General features: G+C 37.4%; 1 protein-coding gene across 2 annotated transcripts in view; it reads right to left on the bottom strand.

Moving 5' to 3' along the window:
• Window positions 1-13,095, bottom strand: part of plcl2 (phospholipase C like 2) — a 115,173-nt gene extending 102,078 nt beyond the window's left edge. The window contains exon 1 of one of the 2 annotated variants that reach the window (XM_088601616.1): window positions 11,830-13,095. In XM_088601616.1, coding sequence (XP_088457742.1) covers window positions 11,830-12,087 — 258 coding nt within the window. In that variant the 5' untranslated portion in view covers window positions 12,088-13,095. The remainder of the gene's footprint in view (window positions 1-11,829) is intronic. The other variant, XM_088601615.1, reaches the window with a different exon arrangement.
• Between the last annotated feature and the right edge of the window lie 10,798 nt (window positions 13,096-23,893).

Below are 23,893 nucleotides of genomic sequence, written 5' to 3'. Positions count from 1 at the left end.
AACGAACCAATGCATACCATTGACACTGCTGAATTTCTCTCCAGTTCAGCCAAAACCTGAATAAAAGAGTTCCATGATTTGGCGTCATGAAAGTACCCTGTTCAATCTGCAGGATTATATTTAAAGTAACTGTTCAGTTATAATGCCTAGTTGCATAAGAAGATGCAAGGCTGCATGGAAACAGCCACGAACCAAATCCGAGTAAATCTTATTTGACCATTTCCCTTAATTATGAGTTCAAAACAAACTGACATTTAGAATTGGATGTATTAAGCCACAAATTAAACTGAGGCCAGGTGGTAACATTTCTCATTCAAAGAGACCTATTCTTCCTTGAAAAGATGTATATAAAAAATATTTGGTTCTAGATGTCAGGACACAGAACAGGTGCCAAGTAACACACCTAACTGAAATTTACAAACAAAATATTGATTCACAAAGTTATTTTAGGCTATATACTTTCCATATACTGTACAGTAGTTCTTTCAGTTAACGTACTGGTAGTACACATGAACACTGGGATAAGAGCATGTATCGTATAAGGTAAAATGAGTCAAGTGGCTTCCAAACACATAACTTCAATGCCCATTCATAAGTCGGAAGAAAACGTTCTTGGAAATAAACTTTCTCTAGCAACACACACAATGCTGTACACCTCAATCAACAATTTGCAGTAACTATCTTTTTGAAAACAACAAAGCTAAATCCATCCATTTATTTCCTAACTGCTTTATCCAGATGCGGGGCAGCTGCATCATATCCCAGCAGGCAATAGGCGCAGGGCAGGATACACCCTGGATGGGACACCAAGCCACTGAAGAGCACACACAGACACAGACAGACTCACACCAGGGCCCATATTCCAAGAAGCCAATTCAACTATCATTTGTTTTTGGACTGTGGGAGGCAACCAAAGCACCTGAAGGAAACCCACATGAACATGAGGAGAGCTTCACAAACTTTAAGCAGACAGCACCCCAGGTCCAAAATGGAAGCCAGAGCACCAGCACTGCAAGCTCTTTTAATTTACCCAAAAAAGTTCCAAAATTTCCAGCACTGGAAACTAATATGTATTGATGACTAGTGGCCATACAGCACAAGTACTTTTGCAGTTCTCTCTGCGATCTAAAATAAAAGCAAACATTTTCATTACTATCAATAATTAGTAATTACTATTACTATGAGTGGCACTTCTCTGTAATATTTGTCATACACACAGGATAGAATCACCCAAAGAGGCTTTACTGCAACCCTGAGAAAACCCTGAACCCTGAAAACCCAATAATATAAGGAATTTCAGCACTCTACCACATACCCGCCAGGAGTTATGCATTGTTTTCCTTTCCCACAGCCAGGGGCCACTGTGAGCTGCTGTGCAAGTTTCATCTCAGAAGGCCATCCAGTATAAATATTATCAGCAAATAAACTCTGTGTACATATTTAAGGATTGAATGTAGAGCTACAATGAGATCTGCAGGTGTGAAAACAGGTAAAACCTCCTACTCACTAACACAAAAACTAACACAAATAATGTAGATTTATCACATCTATCACACATTTCTTCTTTTTTTTACTGGATAAACATGTTCAGTAACACCTATGGTGTCATAAAACTGTTATTCACACAGCCAGCCTTTTAGAAATTCAATATTACTCTTAGATAAGGCTAAGTGTTTCAGCAAACAAGATATGTTGGTACAATGACTATGAATATTTTAATGAATGCTAAATGTACATTTTTATCAATTTAACTGAAAAGCTCAGAAAAATGATCAAAGATCCAGGGATTCATTTCTAAAGGCTCTGAGATCGTCTTCACAGATGATAAAATGTATACATTTAGTTAACTGAAACGGTACTTCATAAATTAATGTCTAATATCATGTAGGGATTAGAGGTGAAAAATAAAATCTGAATTAGCACATTGTTCTTAAATCTTCAGGGTCACTGACATAGAGGATTTCATCTATATACTAAAACTATAGTTTTAGTACAATGTATTATAAAAAAATGAAACTTTGACTGTGAACGTTGTGTAAAAACACTCCTTATTAGAATGATGGTGTTATCTTTTCATTATTTATTCAAGTACTAGCAGAATGCAGAAGGAACTACTCTTGTGTACTAGTTCGAACTGTGAACACTGCTACCATCAGATATGCTATTTAAGCGACTTCCTCTTATGTAAATGAGGTGTTCTACTTTCATTTTCATACTACTCATACTACTGCCTCAGTCTCTTCTTTTACCCTTCAGTTCTTCAGCAAACACCTTTACTAAGACTTAAGAAAGTCTTTACTAATGAAAACAAGCCAGGTTGTTAGTTTATTTGCAACTTCTTTATAAGGACATTTGTAGTGTTTAACCCAAAAATATTCTAATACGGTCAGAGCAGTAGAAAAAAGTGTGATTAAAAATTTGCTAACAAACAAGAACCCCCAATCCACTGCACTACCTTTCTTAAATCCTGCTTTATTTTTTATATTCTTTTATTATAATAATAAAGTGGTGGTTTGGTACAGTGTTCTGCAAAGAGTCAAAAAGTGACATATCTTTGAATGGTTCTCTCCAGACTGGGAACAAATTATATATTTCTCATATATGCTCTAACTTTGTCTATGCAGCATGCAGAAATATTATGAGGAAACTGACCAAAGACCTTTGACGTTTTTTTATTTACTACAACTAAACTTTTTACTTTGCTCAACGTAGTAAATATACTCAACAGGTGCAGAAGTTTATTAAAATAAAGAGAAAAATGGTTTTGTGTATACAGCAAACTTTTAAAAAGTAAAATAATTTATTCATTTTAACTAGGTATAACTCTCATCCTCATAATAATGTTTAAAATGTGAAATATCTGCTGTACCTAGAATACACACTTTCAGCTGAAAATTAATTGAATATTAAGAATGGTACAAATTTTGTTGAAAATTAAATCCCATACGATGTTGGGCTGCAGTAAATAATTTTATTTACTCAATCAGAACCAGAGCTAATATAAAAACAAAAAGTTAAAATAAGGAGGATGTATACAGTATAACAGCTCTTCTTTACATTACTTACACGTTTTTTTAATTTGTATTCTAATTTAAAACCTAAATGCTCAAACTTAAAACATTTTAGGGAAACAAGTTACAGTAAATGTCAGTAAAAACTATATAGAAATAAAAGTGAAATTTGTAGATTGCTTAAATGTTCTAACCTGTGAACTCAATATATAGCCTCTTCTGGGTACTGGCTCTCTCAAGTAGCATTGGGGATCATTTATGTACAGCAGTTTTCAGGTCTTTTCCGCAGAGGGAAATCGATAGGATTCAAGTCAGAACATTGACTGGGCAACTCAAAGACATTTACTTTGCTTATGAAAAAGACTTGGGTGTTTATGTTGCGTTAAAACTGTACAATACAATAATTAGGCCTCATTTTGAATACCGTGTACAATTTTAGCCATCACATTAAAAAAAGATATTGAACCTCTGGAATCAGTCCAGAGAAGAGCAACTAGCTGCATTCCGGGACTTAAAGTAATATCCTCCACTGACAGGCTCAAAGAACTAAATGATCTTTTTCAGTATTGAACAGTGAAGACTACAAGTGGACTTGATAGAAGTATTAAAAATCCTCAGGACCGGCAGACTTCTACAAAATGAACAGTGAAACACGAACTGGAGGATACACGTGTTACAACTGCAAGCCTTAAAGCAACAGGGCCTGACTATTTTTGCAAAGCCCTGTATTGATATAGTTCTTTCTTCACTGTCGAAATGGAGCTCTACTTTTCAAATAAAAACAAAAGAATACCTCACCAACATTTCAAATTTCAGATCTACATTTTGTAATGTAACAACAGTGAACTGAGTTTTCTTTGAATGCTGTACCACAAACATGACTGTGAGGTTAATAAGTAAAATAAGATGTGACATTTGTTACATATAAGATCTCAAAGATATGTTAAAAATAACAGTACACTTGTGGATCAAGATTTACATTCACTGACAAGTAATTGGTTATTATTTTTTCATATAGTACATTGTTTCATCTAAAATACACAAACTACTTTCTTGGATTAATTCCCTCCTTAAAACTAATACTTTAATGACAGTTTCTTGACAATCTTCTTTCTTGCTCTTTGGACTCAAAAATTCCATTTCTGCATTTTTTCTCACACTTCTGAAAACAAATGTCAGGACTGAATCTCTGAACACTAAAAAAGGACGCTGAAATGCGAACCAACAGCCAGTTAAGGACAACACTGCACAGTGGTACAGAAAATGCATTAGAAATAATGTATATTACCCTAAATTTCCTTTCAAAAAAGAAAATGAAAACATTCTGGCAGGAAGCTACAGAGATATTGGAGGTTTCACATTTTGGGTATTGCTGGGTAACACGGCACAAACCATAAAGGGATATCTAACCCAAATGCCTTTAATGCAGAATATGAGTTAAGTGACTGGAAGCACTACAATTTAATAAGAATATTTATTCATCACAGTGTTTGCGAGGCCATGCAAAAGCAGAGCTAACACCTGCGACTTGAAAGATAAGGACAGCTGGGAAAAAGGGAAAAAGAAAATGCCATATACAGGAGTTAGTAATTAGAATTCAAGCCTATATTAATTAATCTGATTGGTTTCCCATGTGCCCACACTCTTGCATATCTGAAAATGTGCACTGGGCTTTAGAGGGTAAAAAATGAAGTTGATACATATTTACCCATTATTGTAGAGATAATATGAAAGTTGCCATCAAAATTCAGAGCGGATGAGATTAATCAAGTTGGAGAGGTGATTACAATTAAAAGAGATACTGAACAATAAGAGTTAGGATTTAAGCAGTGCATCCCTGCATTACAAAAATATATATTTGTGCCCTGAAATCAGTTCAGAGAAGAGCAACCAGACACTTTTCTGGGGTCAAAAAGTATGTCCTACACTGACAGGCTAAAACAACTTAATCTGTTTTAGTCTTCAACAGAGAAAACTATAAGGGGACCTGATTCAACTATTCAAAGTGCTCAAAAGTACTGGCAAAGTCAGCCTAATGGGCTGCTTCAGAATCAACAGCGATACACAAACCAAAGGACATATGTTCAAACTTTGAGGAAGTGCATTTAAACCAACTGAGAACAAATGGCAGTTTTTATACAAAGGGTTGTGGTTGATTGGAACAAGTTACCCAGGCATGTTGTACCTTGGCTTCTTTTAAGAAATGGCAGAATGAGACATTGAATCAATAAATAACTCACAACCAAAATAACTAGGTGGGCACAGCCAGTTCATTTTCTACTGATGCTCATCAAAATGTTGTAAAATACTCTTGAAGTATTATTGAGTCCTAATTTATATAAATGATCTAGATTATGGTATAGTTGTTAAATTAGTTAAATTTGTAGCCAGTTATTTACAAGTTAATTGAAAAAAATAATAATTGGTAATAAAAAAATAGGCTTATACATTATGTGGAGTGGTGTTCACTTAAATATCAAGGCAGAGTTCTTACATAAATACTTTTTTTACTGGATTTTTTAAATAGGCCTATATGGTACAACAAATGAGACTAATTTTACCAGAAACCTTCTATTCTCTAGTATTATACAGTATATACTCTAGTATATACTTCTATTCTTCTAAGATATACACTGAAATAATATTGGTCTGCTTCCACATATAACAGATTAGGTTCATTCCAGTCTACTGTACATTCTCTGACTGATGCAGAAAAGTAATGTTATTACAATAGAATCAGAAATCTAAATTCCCGAAGTTCAAAGCAACAAATCAATATTCGAACAACTAATAAGACAGTTATTTTTGTAAGCTTATAAGGTTTTATAAACATATAATTCTGTATATATCCATCTTGTAAAACAGTTAATGAATGACATATTGTAGATCTTATAAGATTTTAAAAGATCATTTACTGTACATGGTAAGTCGGAAATTCATCCTCGGATTATTTCTGTTTTACATGTTATGTTTTATGCTTTTTTTATGCTAGAGCTAACACAGGATTATTCTAGTACCAGTAAAAAAAAAAACAATTATTTTAGTGCATTTTTTACAGACAAGACCAAGTACAGTATAATAATTCCTAAATTGGTAGCAGTCAGAATGTGAGTAACAGGAAAGTACGTTTTTTATAACTGTTGGATGACCATCCAAAACAATTGAATAATACTGTATGTGGCAATTTAAGACAGTGCCATGCACCACAGGCGTCCTGTCTCTCAGGTTGAAGCATTTTCTACGCAATACTACAAGTGCTAAAGAAACCCATTGGATTTTACAGCGCATTTTTCTTTCTGCATCAACAAGGTCACATTTGAGTCTGTACTGTGCTTATTGGCCTACCTCTTTATGCAGCATTCAGAGCTATCATTAGCCGTGTTTGCTGGGGCCTTCCAGCAGCTTTCATTTAGTGATTTGTCAGTCCCTGAGTTCTGGTGCAGTCTAGCACAATGGCTTTACCCACAGGGTTGCTCATGTCTTCTTTTCCAGCCTGTTTTGGATATGACTGGTCCCATTATGATTTTTTTCTACTTTCTAAAAGTGTTTGTGTAGGACTATAAATCTTGTTTCTTTTAAACGTTGTTTGGACTCTTTTAAGAGGAACATCTGCCTTCAGAAAGGTTTTGGTTTAAAGCATTTATTTGAGCTCTCTTGCGGAAGAGTAGACTGTTACTGAGAGGCCATTTTTTCACACCCCCGTGAGGCTTACAAGCCCACATTATATCTGCCTGTAAGATCTGCACTCTAAAGAGTATCTTTTGTCTTAAATAAACCTTCATAAATCTCCTAAGAGTAAGATAAATATATGATCTTGGAACGTAATATGTTACATGAGATCCACAATGTTTGTGATCTGCAAAATACACAAAACAATCAACATGCAGCTGGTACAACACCTTTTCACATTATCTGCTTCTTGTGAAGAAAGTGAAAATCACGTAAATCCTTTCAATGCTTTCTGTAGAGCTCAACCGTTATTTCAGGAATAGTAATTGAGTGCATGCAACTACTTTCTTTTAACATCCATCCAATCATTATTTTTCACAACACATCTCTCAAAGCAGTGCAGAAAACTGGCTTTTGAAATTGCTATGCACCTACTATACAAGGAAGTTATTTTAAATAAGATGGCACAAGTATATAAATCAATAGTACTGTGTGTATTTTTATTTTAAATTGAAAAACCTTTGACTTGTTATTATTTTATTTGTCTTAATTTGTTTTTGTTCACAAGATGTTAATAAGAAAACAAGGACATTTTTAAAAAAGTCTCAAACCATTCTGAAAATTAGTATACAGTACATTCACTTTCTAAATATAAGTTACGTCTATTTACATACTTTATTTATTACTTTACTTAACAATACAAATGTCCTAATAGCTGTTTTTTCCAGTATGTGTATTGTTAAAATATAACATTTTGGCCGAAATGTTGTGTTTTCTTTCTTCTCTTTTCAGCATGGAAAAAACCTATTACTTGTTCCTTTGCAGCCTATGCAGCTACCCACCTGAACTACTACTTGTTAAAATATACCGACTGTTGTAAGTTTAATCATTGAATAACAAAACATTAAAATACAGCTTTCAAATGCTGATGCAATTACCCTAATGAAGGTTTCTCTTCTCAGTCCAAATAGTAATAGCTTGAAAAACACACTCTTTCTGTACAGGGAGGAAAACTAGAAAACAGGGAATTTTACCCAAAATTGTCTGAATTACTGAAATAAAAAGAAAAGAAAATACTTTTTTATATCTCTTCTTCTATACTGTATACAGGGGTCTGTTAGATCCAGACCATCTGAAATATATTTTGTTTTTTTTCATTGAGAAGCCTCCTATATCATACTATCTGCTGTTATAATAACCTAAAAGGACATGGAAAAACTGGCAATTAATAAAATGCAAAAAATACTCCCTGATCCTGTTACTTGGTTTAATAAAATGTAGTCAGAATTATTTCCAGCAGGCCATGTAGTGTATATAATGAACACTGTACAAGCAAAACACAAATGACAAACAATGGTGTTCTTTTGAATTCAGACAGTTCTAATTACAGTAAAATCTAGATTTATGACGCTCATAAATCCTTAAGATGTCATCCTTTCAATTACAGTTTAACTGTCTTTACAATTATTTAAAAGCTAGAAAGTGTGTGAAATCATGAAAACATCTGGTATTAACAGGAGCCAAGATAACCCTGTGTGCAGTAAATAAGATTAGACTACACTGAACTCCCAATGTGCCCCTGGGTGGGTGGGCTGCAGTCAGACATGCATTTAAACTTTCACCTCAGCCTCCACATTGCTTATAATCAGCAGGCATACTTCACAGGCAAATAGCCCAGTGAAAGGGATTCAGGAAGACATACTTTAAATTAAATAAAAGAGACAGAATATGCCTTTCATCATTACATCAAAACAACAGCCATCTGCCACTAAAGATGTAAATTATTGGACCAACACATGAAATCACCGCCTACAAAACATACTCCTTAAACTTTGCTAAGGCTGTAGACAGTGCCAGTTTTAATTGTGGAACAGTTTTTATAAAATACCCCAATGTAAAGTGATGATTATTTCTCTAGTTTCTCTAGCATAATACATAATATTATCTTACAGTTTTAACTGCATGAAAAAATAACTTGTTTTCTTTTGACAGCTGATGACTCAATGTAATTTTGCAAGTTGTAACAGTATTGCTGTAAGAAAATAATGCAACATTTCCTGATTTACAGTCACAAAATTGTGAATACTGACCATTTCCTCTCAAAGAAGCACACTAAAATCATTTTTATGGCCCCTCAATGTAATAGACTACAAAGCAACATTACAGAAAAATACAATCATTTAATCTAGAGATCTGACATCTGAGCCCATCTGTTGTACAAGGTTCATCTGGCACTTAGCTTGCTTAAAAGGTGAATTCCAGCAATCTTTTCCACAGCATTTCTGATGCTGGCTATAGATCAACAAGAACTGTCACATCCTTCATTCTCCAAATTGCCACACTTGATACACAACTTTGGCTGTTTATTACATTTCAGTGAGTCAGAGAGAAGCCCTGTAAAAAGATCCCAGTGACTGTCTAATTGATTAGTTAGATACTTTTAGATTTTTTATTGATCCCGTGAGGGAAATTGCAGATTATGTATTGCTTACTATACAGCCTATGTATATTTACAGTATATGATATACTAAGACTACATACTGTATGTACAGTACCACAATATTCATACATGTCCATATTTAGTGCACTGAAATAAAATCAATTAGCATCATAATGCAGGTTACCATTATCATCAATAAGCAACAAAATGGCTAAAATAAAAGTATGGATTTGCATTACACCTTAATTTTGGAAAACAAAACATACAGTACTCAATGAAAATTAGTGACACAGTGCATCATGCCATGATCCACATTATGTCCTCCTTTCAGCCTGCTAAGCATTGCTTCATAGAGCCCATTTTGAGCACGAGTGTTGTGCAGGGTTTGGGGCAAACATTAAAGGGGTCATCACACTGGGTTCATCTGATTTAGCACTGGCAGTGACAATGATGACTGCAGTTCAGAAAATAGCAAAAAGTAGAAATCTATCTAAAGTACATGTCATGTAACACTGAATGCTACATATCCACTGGACAATACAGTCTTCTCAAGAGCTTTTTTTTCTCATGGTGATTTCAGGAGCTACAAACATTTCATGAAGAAATAAAATGGCAAATATTTCCTCCGCTTCTTTCAGTAATCTCTACTGGGCATTACAGAGAACACCAGCCTTCAGGCTGCAATTGATTCAACATTAACCCAGGTTTTGGAAAATATTATTGCTACAGATATTTTTTTACTGTTCTGTAGTGATACACATCAGTAAGCACATAGAGGAGAGCCGGCCTTTGTAGCACATCAAGCTCATCCAATTACATTTCTTTTTTTCTTGTAGTCCCATTGGCGGTACTGCCTGTACTAGAAACATCCCTATGCCCTCCCACCCAAGTATGAATCCGTTTGACACCCCTCTCTGAAAAGTAACATTTTACAACCAACCATAATCTGTCTTTGGGAAACAGAAAGAAATTAGGTTACCTAGCAAAAAGAGATGTGAATACGGGCAGAGAAAACTCAAAATAAACAGGTGTACCAGCTCAGAATCAAACATAAGGGCTCTAAAGCTGTCCTGCTAACCCCTGCAACCCCACGCAACCCAGTGAGCTAAGAATGCTGTAGCCTATTTCCTATACAGCAATGTGATAATGATTTTACACAACTTCACTCTTTCCATTTAAAAACAAAGAACAGAAAATGCTGTAATAGCACAGACCCAATGTTGTTGATATTAACCGATTCTAATTGAGTCTAGAGTACACTAAACAGCAGTCATGCTGATGTACATGAAACATCTGTTTTCATTTGAAAAAATCAATACCAGCCATGAGGAAAAATTGTATCTTTACATTTACATTTTTGCTTTACACCAAATGTCAGTTAAAAGTGCAAGCTCACATTAAGTGAATCAATCACTTCATATTCCACTACAGCAAAAACCACTATCCATTCAATATATTTAAAGGACAACAGTATGCACTCAATAAGGTGACATATATTTACCCTTGCACATTTTTTTAACTCTAAGAAGTCTCTACTTATATTTTTTTGTCTTGGATCCATCGGCTCTATTTCAAGACCCTTTTTAATTGAAAATCATTTGCTATTATTTTTCTTACGTTTCTTGAAATTCTGGGCTGTGTTCTTCAAAAGTTATTTTGTTTAAAAAAAAACTTGAATAGTTGGCAGCCCTCGAAGACAAAGCAGGGAAGCATCTTCTTTTCAGTCTCGACAAAAGCAGGCCAGTCCTTTGAACTCACCCTCATTTGGGATTTCTTGCTCTTCCCACACAGGCCATTCTTATACATTTGTTCAAAAGCATGTTTAATTTAGTCCATAAAAAATGTAGAGTTGTTCTTTATATGGCTATTGCAAAGCCTAATCAAGATTTAGTTAGAAGTATTTGCAACACTGAACACAAAAGTGTTCTTATAAGTATTACAACGGCCTGGTCACTTTTACCTCTCCTTGTCTACAAAAATACAGGTTTATGCAACATGAAAAAAAAAGGATTTTGCCTGAATCATTTCACTTATAAAGGCTAATCAGGAACTCATGAAAACCGTCGTTTACAGTGTGCAAGTATGAGAACTTTTTTTTTTATTGTGGTACCTGCAAAAAAACTGCGTGCAATACGACAGCATGTATGGCATCATTAATGACACCTTCCTACACAGCCAAATTTTGAACTGGTAACTCAAGGTTAGAATCAGAATCAGAAGCACGCGAGGCTTTTAACAAATACAGATATATTGTATTTTTTATAAAATGTTAGCCACAGACGATGTGTATATCCTGTATTTTAATATAAGTAATCCAAGTCTAGATTTAAAGTTTACTTTACACAACGCTGGTACACAAAATAGGAGGAACAGATTTTTGTATGTGATTAAACAAGGATGGCTGTGCTTAAATTCCAGAAGAATGTCCGCTTCAGGCGACACTGTCGACTTTGCGGTGTAACGTAGCACGATAAGAGTGCTGCACACTAAACTGCACAAGACCATTTCGCCTCGCGTAGGAAAATGTTTCACAACCACAAGGAATCAAGCATTTACCAAACGCACTCTAATTCTTTAAGATAAACAATACTGTCTTTAGTCAGTAGGATAGCATGGTGTGGGGGTGGGGGGTCTAGACACGCAGACGTTAATCAGAAAACAATGATATGACCGTATAACTACTGACCTCCCCTGATCTAGTCGTCTTACCTTAATGATGCTACTCCTCCGGGGTATCCCGGGTTTACAGTCCAGCCCGACAGCGGTGTTGTTCGCGGGGTCCACCCCCGGGCTTCCAGGTGGTGCTGGAGATCCCGAACCGAGTACGTCTCCTACCCCACAGTCCCCGTTTGAAACAGTGTCTCCACGGTGGGTTTCCCCGTGAGCTTCATCGACGGGTTTGTCCGGTTTCTTTCCCGTGATGAGTGAAGAAGACACTCCGCCGTTCTCCTTTCCAAACTCCGCCATAAGAACACAGGCTGGTCTTGATAGTCCGGGTATGGTGATCTCGGTATTGTGGATTGTTGTATATGCCTTTGATAAATAATATGCCAGTGAAATGTTCACATACAGTACGGCTCTTCGGTGATGACAGACTCTGCAAATATATTTATTAGCAAAGCTATAAGGTTTATTTTTTCTTTATCAGTGGTAATTCCATTGGAAAGAGGTTCATTTTAGTCCGGCGACAGAAATTGTCATTGTGACACGGATGTCTAATCTTAATTATTCCAAATAGCTGCTGCTGGATTTCTGTTGGTGATCCTCCTTCTTAAAGACCTCTTGGTGAATATATTTCAGTACGTTTGTATTTCCACTCAAGATTACGTTAAAGAGAAGGAAAAAAAACAAAAAGAAAAAATTAAACTGTTTAACGAAACGAGCCGAAATGGGGAAGCCGTTTCATAATATTTACCTGCAGGAAAAGTCACTAGACTGATATGTGTTACACACAGCCTTGGTCTATATTTGTTCATCTGATTTTTTTACATTACTTTGCGCGATCTGTTACAAAATCGTATACTGCGATTTAAAAGCCTAACCAAATTTTGTCAATCAGAATATATGCATTAAGATACCTTGCTTCCTCGCTCCATCTGCTTTATCGTGACTTTTTAAATGCGTATAGTCTTACAGTTTCCAGTAAGCAGAAACAATATGCAGTTCTGGTTTTGGTTGTTAAAGAAAATACGAAAAGCTGTTAAACAAAAAGCTTACTCTTATCAGCGTGAGAATGACTTACTCTGACACTGTACAATTAAAACAGCAACACGTAACACATCCTCAATCGACCCATTAAATGAAATTAATGTTTTCCTCTCGGAGACTAGTATAGGTGAACAAAAGCCTAAGGTATGATGCCTATTCCTGGCTCGGTGGCAGTGCTCCACCATCCAAATTCTCTTCACTGACACTCAGCCCAGCTGGCAGAGAGAATTCGCTTCCTCAAATCGACCCTTGTCGCCTCTGTCACTAACCACAGCAAGCTGTCTGTCAAACACTATTGCAGCTTCCTATTGGGTAACACTAAATCGCACTCCGCCCAAAGAGCTGCAGGAAGTCCTCTCAATGCTGGAGGCTTTCACTGTATTTGTTGATGCTGATAAAGGCCCACCTATGATAGTAAATTATCTGTCAATCATACAGAAGTTTTTGAACAATTGGTTGTACATGAAGAGACACGCCCATGATGTGCGCGTATCGGGTGGGGGGGGGGGGGAGTTATTCCTCCGTCTCTGTTTTGCAGATTATGTAGCAAGGTAATGATTGTGCTCTGATTGTACTTTCGGTTTTGATTGAGGTGTAATGCGATTGCTCGTCTGGGGGTGGGCAGCGTGTAGCACGCATTTCCCCAGCCCCCATTTGCAATGTGGGAAATATGGACGTTGCTTAATAGATGTTAGAAGCGATTACATTTTACTCAGTATGTGACTGAAATTTAAGTTGGAGCACATTTAGCTAATTGTCCACGATGTGTAAAAAAATCATTAAGTCGCCATGTTTAAGTATTTAGAAAATCATGCTTTAATTATAATAATTAATAATTGCTTACACTTTTAATTACCACTTGAGATTTTAATTACCACTTGCAATGTATTATGTTCATTCTATTACTGTTAATGCATTCTATAAACTGCATGCTGGAAACAAAAGCGTTGATTATTAGTACAGCAAAGATTAAAACATGGGAGCTGACAACATTTTCCAAAAAAGTATAATAAAATAATAAAATAAATTTTTAAGGTTACCTGTATCTACAGGATACAGAGCAGCTTTCATTGTGGAGGAATGTGGTTCAGGTATCTATAGAACTATATAAGGGTTATATTGATTGTGTTAAGATTATCAGAGATCAGGGCAATGTGGGTTACGTGCACACAGTTGTGCATGCAAGCATTAGCAGATTTTTTATACAGGGTCTGAGGAAAAGAAAGAAGATCACAAAGGAAAGATCACACACAAAGAGAGAACACATGAATTGACACCTGTCATGAAAATACATCAGTCTTTGATTTATTCTCCCCGATAGCTAATTAAGATCAGTCTCTCGATTACAGAGCTTTAATAATAATAATAATAATAATAATAATCATTGCTTACACTTAGAGTACATAGCGCTTTTCTGGACACTCCACTCAAAGTGCTTTACAGGTAATAGGGACTCCCTTCCACCACCAATGTGCAGCCCCACCTGGATGATGCAATGGCAGCCATAGTGCACCAGAACGCTCACCACACATCAGCTATCAGTGGGGAGGAGATCAGAGTAATGAATCCAGTTCATAGATGGGGATTATTAGGAGGGAAATGGGAAATTTGGCCTGGACACCAGGGTAACACCCCTACTCTTTTCAAGACACAGCCTGGGATTTTAAATAACCACAGAGAGTCAGGACCTTGGTTTTACGTTTCATCCAAAGGATGGTGCCTTTTTACAGTGTAGTGTCCCCGTCACTATATGGGTTATACTGGGGCATTAGGACCCACATGGACCGCAAGGTGAGCGCCCCCTACTGGCCCCACTAACACCTCTACCAGCAGCAACCTTAGTTTTTCCCAGGAGGTCTCTCATCCAAGTACTGACCAGGCTCACACCTGCTTAGCTTTCAGTGGGTTGCCAGTTGTGAGTTGCAGGGTAATATCGCTGCTGGATCACTGAACACTGTTCATTTTATAGCTTATATTGAATATAGTAAAATTTCTCATATTTACTGTTATGTTACAGTTAATTTAAGGAGTTAAATATACATTATGTTTGATAACGTTTTGTATTTGTGGTTTCTGAAACATTTTTATATAACGATAAACAGGTGTAAAAGAGTAGGGTGCAGGTTATGAATTCCCTTACCTAAGATTTCAAAAAATATTTTTAAGTTGAATGTGCAAAAAGCAATTCTAATATGAAAATGAGATCTGATGAAAGACAGTTGGTATACCTGCAATTATGTTTCTCAAATCATCAGTCATCTATTTTATGTCTCATCTGTTTCTTGTAGGAGGAAGCGTTGCATCTATTCAAAACTAGAAAATGTAAGTGATTTTGAGAAGGTAAAGAGAGTGGGAGAGTGCATACATTTCTGCTGTTTAAAAAATATGGGTTATCCCACCTTTGGGTGATGCAGATATTGTAAATTACCCAGGTCTGCTAATACAATTTTCTCATTGACCTGATGGCGAATGTCCTAATCTCACTGAATCGTTTATTTTATGAAGCACAGTATGAATGAGTTATGCTCATCAAATTCTTATTTCTAAATAGATGTGGGCATACTTGGACTACAGTACATGTACCATATTGCACTACAGTATAATGAATGCACAAGTTAAGAGAGTTGCTGTTAGGTTTCTGTGATGTACAATACCGGTAGAATTTTTTAGACTGGATGAATTATGGAATGTTAATCAGTCAAAGTTTATTTATGAAATGCACAGCAATACAGCATGCAGCAGTAATTGCTGGCAATGAAATGTCTTAATGAATCCTCATTAAAATTTGTTTTGCACCTAAAAGGTCTGGAGACACGTTATGCTGTTTTTCGGACCTTTACTTAATATTGTAGAACAGGTTGTATACGTCTTACAAGGCAAATAATCATATTAATGTGATCCAAGATATTATATGGTCCGGTGTGTTTTTGTGTTAGGACCATACATAACTGATAATGCTTTATATTGTAATAAAGATTTACTACATCCAAAATTTTACAGCACAACAACGTATAATTTCATTGTTCTGAAAATGGAAATTAAATGAACATTTTGTTAATTGGAAATAATTATTTTAGAGTACACATTTTTCTAAGATAAATTCTAATAAATAGAATTAATTTATTAAATATGGAGCAATGAGCACCAAATTACAAATTGTTTTCCCCTCATTTTGACAGACACCATAGTCCAAAGCCTATAATGTCCTGAAATACAGGAACATGACACTGCTGCAGAAAGAGCAAAGCAAAAAGTCTATACTGTACTATTTACTTCATTAGGAAAATAATTTTGAAAATTTTCCAAACATCATGGTTTGGAAGGTGTTTACCAATTCAGTAATCCATTGCTATATGAGAAACCGCTATACGAGTAGATTAAGGGAGATGTAGTAATTCATACCTGTTTTTTCATTTAAAGAGCAAATTTTCACTCTTACGAGCTGTGCTCTCGTAAAGCATTGTCAATTTCTTATTTTCTCTCTTTTTCTTGGATGAGACATTTTTATTTTAATTAACATTTTAACGTTTTTATAATAAAGGCTTGTGTGTGTTAAGTGAATATACGTAGAACTAGATAGTACCTAATGTTTATACATTTGCTAAAAGCTAACGAAGTGACTAGACCTTGTTTTTGATGCAAAGCAAATTCATGAGAAATTGGACAATAAAGTATACCCATACCACTTTTTGCAAACGTAATTCGTTCCCAGAAACCATTCCATATAGTTTGTAAAAAGAAAAATATTTTCATTACTTCTCACTGGGAAAAAATTACGATCCGTTCCAAACCCCAAAAATGTCACTCCTACTTTTAATTTTTTCAGCATAAAATGATAAAAGAAACATTGATAACTGACATTCATACTGTGGTTTGTGTTTTTAGTACAAAAAACATTTTACCTAGTAAGACATCATTGATCATACCTAAGTAACAGTAACCACTTAATTTCCTTTTTTTAATTACACACACTCACAATTTTCATTTTCTTAACGCCTTTAGGGTCCATGATAAAGTCTAAACCACAAATTTACTTACACGAAAAGTAAGAGCGCACACGATAGTGAACAACGCACAAAGCAAGAAGCAGTGAACTGTATCACGCGTATGTCTTGTGCCACTCCATAGTCTCTGACTTAGCTCTCACTCATACTAGTTAGTGGAATGTGATGCGAACACTCGATATGAAATGAGTCATATGATGCCTTTTTCTCCTTTTTACATTCGTACATAGAGGTACAGGTGTATTGTCAAATTATAGCATATTTTACTCTACTATAAATGGATAGGACTATTATTGTTTAATTTATCTATTATCTATTGCTTATGCATCGGCTAATGACTTTAAGCATTCTGTGCTGTATTAAGATGAAGTTTGGGTGTTTGATGGAACATTTTTGAGTTCTGGAGTGAGTTCTTTGATTTGTGATTCAGAGATATGAATACAGTAAGTAATGAGAATTTAATTTTGATTATATTAGTTTTCTCCTTATGAGTAGTTTTCGAGGAATGAACCAAGCTTGTATTAAGAGAGATGACTGTTCTTGACATTTCATGAAATTTAAAACAACATTGTTGACATCTGACATCATAGATTGGTCATCACAAAAAACACCAGATTAAAAGACCAAATTAAATACTTTATTCATGTTTCAAGAGAAACCTACTGAATTTCCTTTTACTCATTCCTTTTACGCAGTGATTATCGTAGTGCATTTTAATCCAAGATGGCAGCCAAACATCACATGCAGCCATGCCCAAAAAGTAATATGTGTAACTGCACATGAACATACAGTATTTGTAAAGTTTCAGTTCAATAGCTCCAATTCTTCTGTTACATTTTGTGCCTTCAAAAAGTGACTTGATTTTTGTTCTTTTAGGCAGTTGAAACGAAAAAGATATTTTAAAGAAAAAGACTGGATTGGAAACATCATTACAGTAGGCTGCTTAAATGGTTTTAACATTACTGAAGTTGCCCTTTGTATAAACTCCGAGCCACAAAGAATTTTTATAAAATTAGCTTACTATAGAATAAAAACAGAGCTTTCCAGTAAACATATCAGAGCAAAACAGTTTGATAATTTAAGTTTTACCTCAGTTACACCATCTCTGTGTCCAGATAACATTCTTTTAATGTTAATGTTTGTTAACATTTAATGTTGTAAACTTCATCTTACAAGTAAGTTTTTTTTTAAAGGCGCAGAAAAAAAGAAAACACTTTACAATTAAAACCTTAAATGTTCTACTACCCGAAAAGTAACTATTCTAGTTACATTAAGACCATAAAAACACATGATGTGAAAATGTCTTTATTTTAAAATCTATTTATGTAAGATTGGTTAAGTGAAAACTATAATTTCATAGTGCTCACCGCCAGGGTGCAGCAACTGTGATACAGAAATAAAATCCAATGCTGAGCTCTGGCCATCGGCAAGGTGACTGGCACACAGACGCAAAAGGGAAACAATTTTCATTAGTGAACTGGGACATAGTCAAACAAGTAGAAGTCTAGCCTAGCGGGACTGATTGTGCACAGGGGAATATTCAAAATAAGGCTGAAAAAGTGGCAAGGTTAAAAAAACACGATAGGCAGCCCAAGACTCAATACAAAAACAGAGTCGAAAACCAGAAAAGTGATGTAAGTGGGAGTGAAACAGAGACGTAGTCGAAACAAAGAGAAATCAAAGCTAGGGAGTCAAAAAAACAAAACAAGGAATTTCCAGGACTTGAGACAGAGGGAAATGACCTACTCTACAGTAAATAGCCAGCGATTGTAAAGTACTGTAAGTTGAGTTAATTGAAAGTACTGTAAGTGGCATTACGAAAAGCCCAGATTTTGTTAATATGGCTCTGGTGGTTAAGTCAGTGTGGGGCTGTGGTCGGTTGCCGCAAAGACCTGGGTCTGCGAGCCTGCGATCGCACAAGTTGTTACTGTACAAACATTCAATGGGCGATCTCTGGGTGCCAGATGGGGTTTCAGGGAGAACCTAACATGGAATGAGTTGATGAGGCAGTGAGCATACAGTTGTCTAAGGAGAATTCAGGACTTCCTCTGGCCCTTGGCCTCTCCAGTGCACAAGGTATTCTGACATTATGGCCTGAATTCTTGGGTCTCCTCAAATGAAGGGCACAAGGTTTCAGCTGACACAGGTGTCAGAGTGCTAGTTAGTAAGCAGAGAAATATGGAATGCTGAGGAGATGTGTCGAGGATGTGTCAGCTGAGGAGCTGACAAGGAGGAACAAGCCGTTAAGTGATGGCATTTATCCGCTGTGTGACTTTGAAGGGACCAATTAATCTGGGAGCCAGGTTCCATGAGGGGACCCACAGTGGACATGATTAGTCAAGAGCCTGACACGTTGTGCCAGTCTAAGTGGTGGAGCATCCTGCCAGCGATGGCAGGCAGAGCGCTGCTGCTGCTGGGAAGAAAAAAATTTAAACCCCAGGGCAAGCAAGATGGACTCTTTTTTTCTCAAGATTTGACTTCTCCTTTTCCTATTCCTATTCCTATTTTATGGAAAATAGGTTGTCGTGGACTCTTTGGCACACTCCCTCCAGGTGACATATGGCTCCATCGGCTACACGCATGTTTAAGGAATTGGGGAACAGCCTGAGGAGAGGTGCCTGATATCTGTACAGGCACTGGAAAAGGGATATACTGTACCTGTAAAGGTGTGTACCAGAATATTCCTGAAAAGTTCAGACCAGGAGAGCAGACTCACTCAGTTGTCTTGGGACTTGAACAAATGGCACCAGAGTTATATTTTTAGGTCTTGATATACCATCTCTGCTTGGCTGTTGGTCTTGGGTCGGTACAGTATGCTGAGGAGAGGTTACCCAAGTGTCTGCAAAAGGTGCGCCAGAATCGAGGGATAAATTGAGGAGCACAGTCAGTCAGAGGTGATGTTCGCAGGAAAGCCTTTAAGACAAAACACTTCATTGAGAAATGTTGGTGCCATTTGTGTCATTAGTGAGTCCTAAGCTCGGTGGCAAGCAGGACATGCCGCCAAAAAATAAAGGCCTCAATGTCGGATCTTAACGAGGGCCTCCAGAAGTACCAATGAATCAGCCCCGCCAAGCAATGAATGCCCGGGTGACCTGCAAGCCAGGAAGTGTAACCCTAAAGCAGCACCTCTGGCCTGGCCAATCGAGGAACAAATTGTCTGGCAGGTGTCCGGAAGAGCAGAATCTAAGGCCAGTGCAGCTGTGATGGCCCTTTCCATTTCCAGTAGAGTAGGCCCCAGAATACGGGCTACAGAAACTATGGGCTGTGGGTCCTTTGGCATAACCTCCGGGCAATGTATGTGACAGGGCATCCACCTTTCCATTCTTTCATCCTGTAAGGATGGAAAAGGAGAAGTCAAATCTTGAGAAAAAAAAAGAGACCATGAAAAAAAAGGGATGAGCTGCTCCAGGCAAATTCAGACAGTTGGCTCTCAGTTTCCCACATAACAGTTGTGCTCTGTGGGCAATAGTGTTTTAGTTCGCGCCATCTTTTTTGGAAAATAATGTGCAGGAGTGTAGCTTCAGCCATGTTGCAGACCTTTGCAAAAGGACTCCTCCAACTCCTACATCTGGGGCACCCACCTCCACTTCAAGAGAAAAGGAGAAGTCTGCGTGTCTGAGGATAGGTGCTGAAATGAAGGGATATGAGCTTCTGAAATGTCTGCTGGGCTTCGGGAGTCTACCTTCCCTGTCCAGAACCCTTCTTCCTCAGGGTGGTAATATTTGCTGCTACTAAGCTTAAATACCGAATAACATAACAGTACAAGTTGGAAAACCCCACAAAGTGTTATATCTCCTTTAGAGACACAGGAGCAGCCCAATTCCTTACTGCCACCACTTTGCTAGGGTCCATCTTTAGGCCTGAGTGGAAATCTTGCTAGCCCTGGAAGGTCACCTCAGGTTGATGGAATTCACATTTTCCAAGGTTTGCATATAAGTCCTGTTGCCACAGGCATTGCAGCACTAGCCTAACATGCTGGATGTGGCCCTGGAGGGACTCAGAGAAGATCAGGATATCATCAATATAGAAAATCAAAAAATCATCAGTGTAGACTCTGAAGATATCATTCATGAGATTTTGGAAGCCAGAGGGAGCATTACATAGTTCAAAAGGAATCACACGGTACTCATAATGACACGAGCTGCTGTTGAAAGCGGTCTTCCTCTCAATTCCTTCTCTTATCCTCACCAGTTTGTAAGCCCCTCTAAGGTTGATCTTGGTGAAGATGTTTGCTTGGCTTGCTTTCTCAAACAGGAAGAAAATCAGTGGGAGGGGTTACCGGTGGTGATCTTATTAAGGCCCTAATAGTTGAAGCAAGGCCACAGGGATCCATCCTTCTGCTCTACCAAAAACAATCTAGCCCCCACCAGATACCAGATATCTGAACTCTGCCTTCAGGTTCTCCACTCTATAAACTTTAATGGCCTGGGTTTCAGGTGTTGACAAGGAAAATAGGTGACCCCTAGGTGGAGATTTCCTAGGCATGATGTCAATCAATCATGATGTCATGCAGCCAATGTGAGGGCAGAGTCTGGGTTTTCTCATCCCCCATCAAATGTCATCAAAGTCCCTATATTCCGCCGGTAATGAAGGAGTATGAACATCAAAGGTTGCAAGCAGACATGGGGTTGATAAACAGTGATTAGAACACTCTTGTATCCCTGCTAGCAGTTCTTGGCATCCGTCAATCCGAAGGTTGTGCAACTCCAGCCAGGACCAAAGGACAGTGTGGAGACTGAATGCACAGAAGGACAATGGATTCCCTGTGGAAGGCCCTGTCCATGAGCTGCAGTGGACAGGTTTGTTTCTCAATGAGGCCAGAGCTGATGGGACTACCATCCAGTGCCTGCACAGCAGCAGAGGTTGGGCACCAAGCCAAGGGAATTCCCAGAGAGACAGCTAATTTGCTTTCAATAAAGTTTCCAGCCACACTCAAGTACACAAAGGCCTCCACCTAGGAAGAGAGAATGGTGGTACTGTGAGTCTGGGATATGTTTGAAGATTTGGTTACCTCGCTCAGTAAGCACTCCTCATCACTTACTGAGCTGAAGCATTTCCCATCAATTCCTGACAGCTATTGTGAAGGTGCCCTCTACATCCACAGTATAGATGCAGCTGTACACAGCAAAGCTTTTCCTGGCAACGTTCCTTAAGACATGTATCCATGTGAGTCACTGGATCATTGCCTCTTCAGGTTGAGAGCACTGCCTGGAATACTATGGTGAGGGCCTCCTCTCTCCATCTTCTTTTGATGACTAGGGTGCAAAACTGAATAGTATAGTGGGCTGGAAGTTGACAGCCCTGTTCAAGGTGCAGTAGCTAGTGAGTTAAGGATGCTGCGCATCCCAGAGTGTCAACCCACCACAAGTTCTCTCCAAGTCATGGCACAAGGGAGTTGGGGACTCATCTGAAGCTTTCGGCAGGCCATGACTGTGGGTAGATCAGATACAATGTGTGGAGCAGCAATGGGCACGAGGACATGTCTGCTATATATTTTTCCATTGCTTAACACATCCTGCTCTGCTTTGCCTTGGTTCTGAGACATTGGCAAATTGTCATCTCAAAGCAGACTCATGGCTTTCCAATGTCTGCTGGATGTATTAAGAGTTCATTGGATTCCTGTCAGAAGCTCAGACATGTAATGTTTACCTGCAGGGTGCTGCGACTAAAAGACATGAAAAAGAATTCAATAGCTGAGCTTTGACTGTCAGCCAGTCTGCTGGCAGACATACGCAATTGGAAAACAGTTTTTCCTTAGTGAACTAGGGTGTGGTCAAACAGGCAGAGGTCTAGCCAAGCGGGACAGATTGTAGCACAAGAGAGTTTGCAAAGGAAGGTAAAAAAACAGGCAAGGTTCGAAAACACAATAGGCAGTCCAAGACAAAATCCAAAAAACAGAGTCGAAAGCCAGAAGATTCAAGTAACCAGAAGTGAAATAGAGTTGCAAGCAAAACAAAAAGAGATCAAAGCCAGGGAATAAATAAACAAAAATTGAAACGACTCAATGACTGAGCTCTGGGTGAGGAAAATGTGAGGAAGGTAAGTGGAGTTAATTAAAGGGAGGTGACACAGACAAATGCCCAAATCTGGTTTGTATGGTGGTTGATTGAGTCAGTGTGGGGCATGGTCGGTTGCTGTAGAGACTTAAGTACTGTAAATGAGATATGTGAAACCAATTGTTGTTGAAGCCGATACCCTGGCTTCTTTCAAAAAAATATCTGAAAGAGATACTTGGCTCATTAAAACTACTAACCACTGAACAGGCTAGATGAACTGCTTGGCCGCTTGTTTGCGAACATTCTTCTTTCTTACTGTTTGTACTGTATGTAGTACTGGAGTTCATACTGTATACATCCTGTGTAAGCATAACATGCTGAATTAAAGTAGTTTAAAGATGTATACAAACTATTATGCTGTAATAACACACTAAGCTATGAACTGTTAAAAAGCTTTAATGGATATTCACAAACATCTTAATGTCTTGTAATGTCAAACTTTTTTCAAAGTACAGTAACTAATTCAAAGGAAAATGTTCTATTTTACTGTTTAACAGTTGATCCAGTAAGGAAGAAGTATTCCTGACAATCTGCAAGAGCAGGCTTTGGTCCATTTGTCCACTTCTTACCCTGATTATGAGTGTGAGTTTTGTTATGACAGTGGTATCTAAATATAGTGACTCTAGGAACAATTGAACAAACATCATTTACAGTAGATACATACTGTACAGTGGCAGAAAGAACTTCTTCAATGGCATGCATTTATTAAAATATTATTTATTTTTTAAATGTTATATTAAAGCATTAACAGAAAGCCACTTATTCCTGGTAAAGATCACAGCAGTCTAAAGTTTAGCCCTAAAAGCACAAAGTAAAATGCAGGACTGTACCCTGAATAGGATGTTAGTCTATTACAGGGCACACAGTCACACTGGGATACTTTAAAAACACCTGTTAACGTGAAACTGTAGCATTCGGAAAAAAAAAGACATGTAGGCACAGGAAAAACATGCGAACTACAGATGTTAGTCACCCCAGTATGGAACTGAGCCCAGAACAGAAACG

This window comes from Lepisosteus platostomus, chromosome 12 (genome assembly GCF_059453375.1).
Source record: "Lepisosteus platostomus isolate fLepPlt1 chromosome 12, fLepPlt1.hap1, whole genome shotgun sequence".
Taxonomy (NCBI): domain Eukaryota; kingdom Metazoa; phylum Chordata; class Actinopteri; order Semionotiformes; family Lepisosteidae; genus Lepisosteus; species Lepisosteus platostomus.
Note: the sequence above shows the minus strand (reverse complement) of the source record. Positions and strands in the feature narration are given on the sequence as shown.